The following is a 9,670-nucleotide window of genomic DNA, read 5'->3' as shown; positions in this document are numbered from 1 at the left end:
GGCCTGGTACTCAGGACTATATTGTCCCTCCATCAGGTCCTAATGGCCTGGTACTCAGGACTATATTGTCCCTCCATCAGGTCCTAATGGCCTGGTACTCAGGACTATATTGTCCCTCCATCAGGTCCTAATGGCCTGGTACTCAGGACTATATTGTCCCTCCATCAGGTCCTAATGGCCTGGTACTCAGAGCTCTATTGTCCCTCCATCAGGTCCTAGTGGCCTGGTACTCAGAGCTCTATTGTCCCTCCATCAGGTCCTAATGGCCTGGTACTCAGGACTATATTGTCCCTCCATCAGGTCCTAATGGCCTGGTACTCAGGACTATATTGTCCCTCCATCAGGTCCTAATGGCCTGGTACTCAGGGCTCTATTGTCCCTCCATCAGGTCCTAATGGCCTGGTACTCAGAGCTCTATTGTCCCTCCATCAGGTCCTAATGGCCTGGTACTCAGAGCTCTATTGTCCCTACATCAGGTCCTAATGGCCTGGTACTCAGGACTATATTGTCCCTCCATCAGGTCCTAATGGCCTGGTACTCAGGGCTCTATTGTCCCTCCATCAGGTCCTAATGGCCTGGTACTCAAGGCTCTATTGTCCCTCCATCAGGTCCTAATGGCCTGGTACTCAGAGCTCTATTGTCCCTCCATCAGGTCCTAATGGCCTGGTACTCAGGACTGACTTGGCTGTTTCTGATACATGTTTTCAGGCTGTTTCTGATACATGTTTTCAGGCTGTTTCTGATACATGTTTTCAGGCTGTTTCTGATACATGTTTTCAGGCTGTTTCCGATACATGTTTTTTAAGACCTGCTTTTCAATCTGTATGACCAGAAATCAAATGTTGAATAATGTATACATGCCTTAATATAGAAAATATATAGACTCTTAGCCAATTGCTTGGATTTAACACCAAATTTGCTCCTGTGAACTTTACATTTCTGACTTAGAATACGTGGACAACTACAAATACCTGGGTGTCTGGTTAGACTGTAAACTCTCCGTCCAGACTCACATAAAATATCTCCAATCCAAAATTAAATCTAGAATCGGCTTCCTATTTCGCAACAAAGCATCCTTCACTCATGCTGCCAAACATACCCTCGTAAAACTGACCATCCTACCGATCCTCGACTTCGGAGATGTCATCTATAAAATAGCCTCCAACTCTACTCAGCAAAATTGGATGCAGTCTATCACAGTGCTATCCGTTTTGTTACCAAAGCCCCATATACTACCCACCACTGCGACCTGTACGCTCTCATTGGCTGGCCCTCGCTTCATACTCGTCGCCAAACCCATTGGCTTTGCCATCACTAACATTGAGTGGCTGCTGCCAACATACTGACTCATCTCTAGCCACTTTAATAATGGAAAATTGATGTAGTAAATGTATCACTAGCCACTTTAAGCAATGCCACTTTATATAATGTTTACATACCCTACATTGCTCATCTCATATGTATATACTGTACTCAATACCATCTACTGCATCTTGCCTATGCCGCATGGCCATCACTCATCCATATATTTATATGTACATATTCTTATTCATTCCTTTACACTTGTGTGTGTATAAGGTAGTTGTTGTGAAATTGTTAGGTTAGATTAATTGTTAGATATTACTGCACGGTCGGAACTAGAATCACAAGCATTTCGCTACACTCGCATTAACATCTGCTAATCATGTGACAAATAACATTTGATTTGATTTGGCTCCAGGTCATCTATAAGTCTTTTCTAGGTAAAGCCCCGCCTTATCTCAGCTCACTGGTCACCATAGCAACACCCACTCGTAGCACGCGCTCCAGCAGGTATATTTCACTGGTCACCCCCAAAGCCAATTCCTCCTTTGGCCGCCTTTCCTTACAGTTCTCTGCTGCCAATGACTGGAACAAACTACAAAACTCTCTGAAGCTGGAGACTCTTACCTCCCTCACTAGCTTTAAGCACCAGCTGTCAGAGCAGCTCACAGATCACTGCACCTGTACATAGCTCATCTGTAAACAGCCCATCCAACTACCTCATCCCCATACTATATTTATTTATTTATTTATTTATTTATCTTGCTCCTTTGCAGCCCAGTACCTCTACTTGCACATTAATCTTCTGCACATCTACCATTCCAGTGTTTAATTGCTAAATTGTAATTATTTTGCCACTATGGCCTATTTATTTCCTACCTCCCTTACCTCATTTGCGCACACTATATATAGACTTTTTCTACTGTATTATTGACTGTATTTTTGTTTATTCCCTGTGTAACTTTGTGTTGTTTGTGTCGCACTGCGTTGCTTTATCTTGGCCAGGTCGCAGTTGTAAATGAGAACTTGTTCTCAACTAGCCTACCTGGTAAAATAAAGGACTTGTTCTCAACTAGCCTACCTGGTTAAATAAAGGACTTGTTCTCAACTGGCCTACCTGGTTAAATAAAGGACTTGTTCTCAACTGGCCTACCTGGTTAAATAAAGGACTTGTTCTCAACTAGCCTACCTGGTTAAATAAAGGACTTGTTCTCAACTAGCCTACCTGGTTAAATAAAGGACTTGTTCTCAACTAGCCTACCTGGTTAAATAAAGGTGAAATAAATAAAAACTGCTCATGCAAAAAAGGCTTTATAAAATAAATAGGATGAATGAAGTAGTTCAGATTGAACCATACCAGACCTGGTGTTTGTGTTGGCTAAGGTACTACAGTACTGTAGATGGGGGGTTGTTGTTGATAGTTGTTATTGTTGTTGTTGATGGTTGTTATTGTTGTTGATGATGGTTGTTATTGTTGTTGTTGATAGTTGTTATTGTTGTTGATGATGGTTGTTGATGATGATGGTTGTTATTGTTGTTGATGGTTGTTATCGTTGTTGATGGTTGTTATCGTTGTTGATGGTTGTTATCGTTGTTGATGGTTGTTGTTGTTATTGTTGTTGATGGTTGTTGATGGTTGTTATTGTTGATGATGGTGAATGTTGTTGTTGATGGTTGTTGATGGTTGTTATTGTTGATGATGGTGAATGTGGTTGTTATTGTTGTTGATGGTGAATGTTGATGATGGTGAATGTTGATGATGGTGAATGTTGATGATGGTTGTTGTTGTTGTTGATGGTGATTGTTGTTGTTGATGGTTGTTGTTGTTGTTGATGGTGAATGTTGATGATGGTTGTTGATGTTGATGGTTATTGATGTTGATGGTTATGCCTCTAAGTCATTTGGTTTCATGTTTAGATGGGAAGAACCTAGGTTTGGGCAGTATACCCTATACCGGGGTATTTGGTTTCATGTTTAGATGGGAAGAACCTAGGTTTGGGCAGTATACCCTATACCGGGGTATTTGGTTTCATGTTTAGATGGGAAGAACCTAGGCTTGGGCAGTATACCCTATACCGGGGTATTTGGAAAAATCCACAGGATGGTGTTTCAATACTGTTGAAACTATTTCTTTGAAGTTTTCTTTTAAATACATTTGAATATTTGTAGCTACTTTTTAAGTAAATACCTGCAGTCAACTTGTGCAATACGTTAGGAAATAAAGAACATTGTGTAATTCATTTCACCTGTCATATAATTTGACATTATGAAGCTTACTGGTAGCACCCAATCACGTGGTGTTTTTGTGTACAAGCACACAACGATGAGAGATCAGAGCCTTGTGAGTCACTGTGGTGCAGCAGGCGCCAGGTGATCTAATTACAGCAGGGAATTCACAACTAAATGTTTGCCACTAGATATCTTATAACTGTTACGTTAGTTAGCTATCTAGCTAAGTGGTTAGCTTCTTCCAAAATCAAGCATTCGTTTGGTAACAGCAGAGAATCCCGTCCTGAATCAAGAGCGTTGCTGTCTAATATTCATGTTGTGCGTGCAGCAAACTGGGAGTAGCATTTTGGACTTACCTGTATAATTTAGGTTAAAAACTGTACAAAATGTTCAATGCGCTCGTTAGCATTTAGTTAGCGTTCTCTATGAGGATACCGTAGGACTTGTTAGCATTTTGTTAGCGTTCTCTATGAGGATACCATAGGACTTGTTAGCATTTAGTTAGCGTTCTCCATGAGGATACCGTAGGACTTGTTAGCATTTTGTTAGCATTCTCTATGAGGATACCGTAGGACTTGTTAGCATTTAGTTAGCGTTCTCTATGAGGATACCGTAGGACTTGTTAGCATTTTGTTAGCATTCTGGTAAGTGATGTTTTTGGGGTTTTAAATATTAGTACTTTTTAAATAAATAGTGCATTCGGAAAGTATTCAGACCCCTTCACTTTTTTCTAAAATTGATTACATTGTTTTGTTTCCTTATTGACCTAAACATTACCCCATAATGACAAAGCAAAAACAGGTTTTTATACATTTACAGAAGTATTCAGACCCTTTACTCAGTACTTTGTTGAAACACCTTTGGCAGCGATTACAGCCTCGAGTCGTCTTGGGTATGATGCAATAAGCTTGGCACATTTGTGGAGTTTCACCCATTCTTATCTGCAGATCCTCTCAAGCTCTGTCAGGTTGGACGGGGAGCGTCGCTGCACAGCTATTTTCAGCTCTCTCCTGTGTTGTCTTGGTCGTTGTCCTGTTGGAAGTTCAACCTTCAGACCAAGCCAGACGTGACGCTTGGCATTCAGGCCAAAGAGTTCAATATTGGTTTCATCAGACCAGATAATCTTGTTTCTCATGGTCTGAGAGTCCTTTAGGTGCCTTTTTGGCAAACTTCAAGCGGGCTGTCATGTGCCTTTTACTAAGGAGTGGCTTCTGTCTGCCAACTCTACCATAAAGACCTAATTGGTGGAGTGCTGCAGAGATGGTTGTCCTTCTGGAAGGTTCTCCCATCTCAACAGAGGAGCTCTGTCAGTGACCATCGGGTTCTTGGTCACCTCCCTGACTAAGGCCCTTCTCTCCCGAATGCTCAGTTTGGCCGGGCGCCTAGCTCGGTTCCAAACCACTTCCATTTAAGAATGATTGAGGCAACTGTGTTCTCGGACCTTCAATGCTGCAGACATTTTTGGTACCCTTCCCCACATCTGTGACTCGACACAATCCTGTCTCGGAGCTCTACAGACAATTCCTTTGACCTCATGGCTTGGTTTTTGTTCTGACATACACTGTTAACTGTGGGACCTTATATAGACAGGGGTGTGTCTTCCAAAATCATGTCCAATCAATTGAATTTACCACAGGTGGACTCCAATCAAGTTGTAGAAACATCAAGGATGATCAATGGAAACAGGATGCACCTGAGATCAATTTCAAGTCTCATAGCAAAGGGTCAGAATACTTTAAGGTATTTTTTATTTTCTAAATATATTTAGAAACATTTCTAAACCTATTTTTGCTTCATCATTATGGGGTATTGTGTGTAGATAGAGGATTTATTTTTTATTTAATCCATTTTAGAATAAGGCTGTAACGTAATTGTGGAAAAAGTGAAGAGGTCTGAATACATTCCGAATGCACTGTACCTGCAGTCAACTTGTGCAATAGGTAGCAGGTAGCCTAGTGGTTAGGAGAGTATCCTGCTAGGTTAAACAGCTAGAGATTAGCCTCTCTCTGCTGTGTTTCAGCATCTAGCAGGTAGCCTAGTGGTTAGGAGAGTATCCTGCTAGGTTAAACAGCTAGAGATTAGCCTCTCTCTGCTGTGTTTCAGCATCTAGCAGGTAGCCTAGTGGTTAGGAGAGTATCCTGCTAGGTTAAACAGCTAGAGATTAGCCTCTCTCTGCTGTGTTTCAGCATCTAGCAGGTAGCCTAGTGGTTAGGAGAGTATCCTGCTAGGTTAAACAGCTAGAGATTAGCCTCTCTCTGCTGTGTTTCAGCATCTAGCAGGTAGCCTAGTGGTTAGGAGAGTATCCTGCTAGGTTAAACAGCTAGAGATTAGCCTCTCTCTGCTGTGTTTCAGCATCTCTGTTAGAATATAAAGCCTTGTTTCAGGATAGTATCCTACCCTCATCACTAGGTTAAACAGCTAGAGATTAGCCTCTCTCTGTTGTGTTTCAGCATCTAGCAGGTAGCCTAGTGGTTAGGAGAGTATCCTGCTAGGTTAAACAGCTAGAGATTAGCCTCTCTCTGCTGTGTTTTAGCATCTAGCAGGTAGCCTAGTGGTTAGGAGAGTATCCTGCTAGGTTAAACAGCTAGAGATTAGCCTCTCTCTGTTGTGTTTCAGCATCTAGCAGGTAGCCTAGTGGTTAGGAGAGTATCCTGCTAGGTTAAACAGCTAGAGATTAGCCTCTCTCTGCTGTGTTTTAGCATCTAGCAGGTAGCCTAGTGGTTAGGAGAGTATCCTGCTAGGTTAAACAGCTAGAGATTAGCCTCTCTCTGCTGTGTTTTAGCATCTAGCAGGTAGCCTAGTGGTTAGGAGAGTATCCTGCTAGGTTAAACAGCTAGAGATTAGCCTCTCTCTGTTGTGTTTCAGCATCTAGCAGGTAGCCTAGTGGTTAGGAGAGTATCCTGCTAGGTTAAACAGCTAGAGATTAGCCTCTCTCTGCTGTGTTTTAGCATCTAGCAGGTAGCCTAGTGGTTAGGAGAGTATCCTGCTAGGTTAAACAGCTAGAGATTAGCCTCTCTCTGTTGTGTTTCAGCATCTAGCAGGTAGCCTAGTGGTTAGGAGAGTATCCTGCTAGGTTAAACAGCTAGAGATTAGCCTCTCTCTGTTGTGTTTCAGCATCTAGCAGGTAGCCTAGTGGTTAGGACAGTATCCTGCTAGGTTAAACAGCTAGAGATTAGCCTCTCTCTGCTGTGTTTCAGCATCTAGCAGGTAGCCTAGTGGTTAGGAGAGTATCCTGCTAGGTTAAACAGCTAGAGATTAGCCTCTCTCTGCTGTGTTTCAGCATCTAGCAGGTAGCCTAGTGGTTAGGAGAGTATCCTGCTAGGTTAAACAGCTAGAGATTAGCCTCTCTCTGTTGTGTTTCAGCATCTAGCAGGTAGCCTAGTGGTTAGGACAGTATCCTGCTAGGTTAAACAGCTAGAGATTAGCCTCTCTCTGCTGTGTTTCAGCATCTAGCAGGTAGCCTAGTGGTTAGGAGAGTATCCTGCTAGGTTAAACAGCTAGAGATTAGCCTCTCTCTGCTGTGTTTCAGCATCTAGCAGGTAGCCTAGTGGTTAGGAGAGTATCCTGCTAGGTTAAACAGCTAGAGATTAGCCTCTCTCTGCTGTGTTTCAGCATCTCTGTTAGAATATAAAGCCTTGTTTCAGGATAGTATCCTACCCTCATCACTAGGTTAAACAGCTAGAGATTAGCCTCTCTCTGTTGTGTTTCAGCATCTAGCAGGTAGCCTAGTGGTTAGGAGAGTATCCTGCTAGGTTAAACAGCTAGAGATTAGCCTCTCTCTGTTGTGTTTCAGCATCTAGCAGGTAGCCTAGTGGTTAGGAGAGTATCCTGCTAGGTTAAACAGCTAGAGATTAGCCTCTCTCTGCTGTGTTTTAGCATCTAGCAGGTAGCCTAGTGGTTAGGAGAGTATCCTGCTAGGTTAAACAGCTAGAGATTAGCCTCTCTCTGTTGTGTTTCAGCATCTAGCAGGTAGCCTAGTGGTTAGGAGAGTATCCTGCTAGGTTAAACAGCTAGAGATTAGCCTCTCTCTGCTGTGTTTCAGCATCTAGCAGGTAGCCTAGTGGTTAGGACAGTATCCTGCTAGGTTAAACAGAGATTAGCCTCTCTCTGTTGTGTTTCAGCATCTAGCAGGTAGCCTAGTGGTTAGGAGAGTATCCTGCTAGGTTAAACAGCTAGAGATTAGCCTCTTTCTGCTGTGTTTCAGCATCTAGCAGGTAGCCTAGTGGTTAGGAGAGTATCCTGCTAGGTTAAACAGCTAGAGATTAGCCTCTCTCTGTTGTGTTTTAGCATCTAGCAGGTAGCCTAGTGGTTAGGAGAGTATCCTGCTAGGTTAAACAGCTAGAGATTAGCCTCTCTCTGCTGTGTTTTAGCATCTAGCAGGTAGCCTAGTGGTTAGGAGAGTATCCTGCTAGGTTAAACAGCTAGAGATTAGCCTCTCTCTGCTGTGTTTTAGCATCTAGCAGGTAGCCTAGTGGTTAGGAGAGTATCCTGCTAGGTTAAACAGCTAGAGATTAGCCTCTCTCTGCTGTGTTTCAGCATCTAGCAGGTAGCCTAGTGGTTAGGACAGTATCCTGCTAGGTTAAACAGCTAGAGATTAGCCTCTCTCTGTTGTGTTTCAGCATCTAGCAGGTAGCCTAGTGGTTAGGAGAGTATCCTGCTAGGTTAAACAGCTAGAGATTAGCCTCTCTCTGCTGTGTTTTAGCATCTAGCAGGTAGCCTAGTGGTTAGGAGAGTATCCTGCTAGGTTAAACAGTTAGAGATTAGCCTCTTTCTGCTGTGTTTCGGTAATTGATGAAGCAGATCGCGGTCATTTTGCCCGTTTAGATCATTTTTAATTATAAAGCTTACCGGTACTAGTTTACCAAAACAGCGGTTTGAGCAAACAGTCACGTCTGTTTGTTTTCATAGAAGCATAACGGGTAAAACGGGAGCTTCTTGAGCTCAGTCATTCCTGCAGCGCAACTTTTAGTGAGGTGGCCAAGTATGAAAGTCACTAATGTTTGCCAGCTATATATGTCTTAACTATTAAGTTAACTATCTAAGATGTGGCAAATTTAAATTTTCTTTAGCAGGGTTTTTGCAAATGTTAGCGAAGTACAAGGTCAAGCTTCTTGGTAACAGCAGCACACACATCCTCTCTCAGATCCCTGCTGCCTAATATTTGTTTTGTGCGTGCTGCAAACTGTGTTTTTTTTTTTTTTTAGTTACTTGCATAACTTTATGAGCTAGGTTGTCTGTTTCTCATGCGCTCCTTAGCATTTACCTAGCATTTACTATGAGAATACCTTAGTACTTTGTTAGCATTTTGTTAGCATTCTGTTAAGGGAACGTTATGGAAATGGAAATGTAGATAACGGTATGGAAATGTAGATAACACCCAACCCATAGTATAACCGGTATTTCTGATAGCCTCCTTAGCAGAGGCGTGTAATTATGAAAAAAGGTACACCTATACAAGTGTGAAATTGGACAAATATCAGCACCTACCTCTGAATTACCTTAATGTCCTTGTCTTCTCTCCTCCAGGCGTTAAAATATGCTGCAGTGAGTTTGGAGCTGAATCTTAACTGAAGCCTCAGCATGTCTATACTGCTGATGGTGGGTGTGGCGATGTGGGGGTCGGGGTCCAAGGGGCCATGTGTCCCGGAGGGGTCCTTGGTAACTGCCCTACCCAGCAGAGCAACACCTCCGGCGGGGGTGAGACCTCCAGGGATTACTGTTACACCGCCCGTATCCGCTCCACCGTGCTTCAGGGCCTGCCGTTTGGAGGAGTGCCCACCGTCCTCGCACTCGACTTCATGTGCTTCCTGGTGAGTCAAACGCAAGAGATCAAAGGTCAAACAGAGATGAGGATACAGTACAATACAACTGTATTTTTCACCTGATACATCAGAAAGGTTTCTTATGCCCCCCACACACACACACACACACACACACACACACACACACACACACACACACACACACAGAGAGAGTCAGGGTGCCTTTCCCTAAAGCAGCCTGCTTGCCTAATGTATGGTGAGGCTACTACCCCCCCCCCTCTCTGTGTACATTGGGACCCCTCCCTCCCTCCCTATTGAAGACGAAGGATGACCTTTTGACAATTGGTCAGTTCTGTGTTTGTTTTAACGTGTGTGTG

At 43.1% G+C, this 9,670-nt stretch overlaps 1 protein-coding gene across 1 annotated transcript in view; it reads left to right on the top strand.

Moving 5' to 3' along the window:
- Positions 1-9,036: 9,036 nt before the first annotated feature.
- Positions 9,037-9,670, top strand: part of LOC123731787 (CSC1-like protein 2) — a gene marked incomplete at its 3' end in the record, with an annotated part of 25,224 nt that continues 24,590 nt past the window's right edge. The window contains exon 1 of the mRNA XM_045711191.1: positions 9,037-9,341. Coding sequence (XP_045567147.1) covers positions 9,168-9,341 — 174 coding nt within the window. The remainder of the gene's footprint in view (positions 9,342-9,670) is intronic.

Source organism: Salmo salar, unplaced genomic scaffold (assembly GCF_905237065.1).
Source record: "Salmo salar unplaced genomic scaffold, Ssal_v3.1, whole genome shotgun sequence".
Lineage (NCBI taxonomy): Eukaryota > Metazoa > Chordata > Actinopteri > Salmoniformes > Salmonidae > Salmo > Salmo salar.
This window is presented reverse-complemented; position numbering and strand designations above follow the sequence as displayed.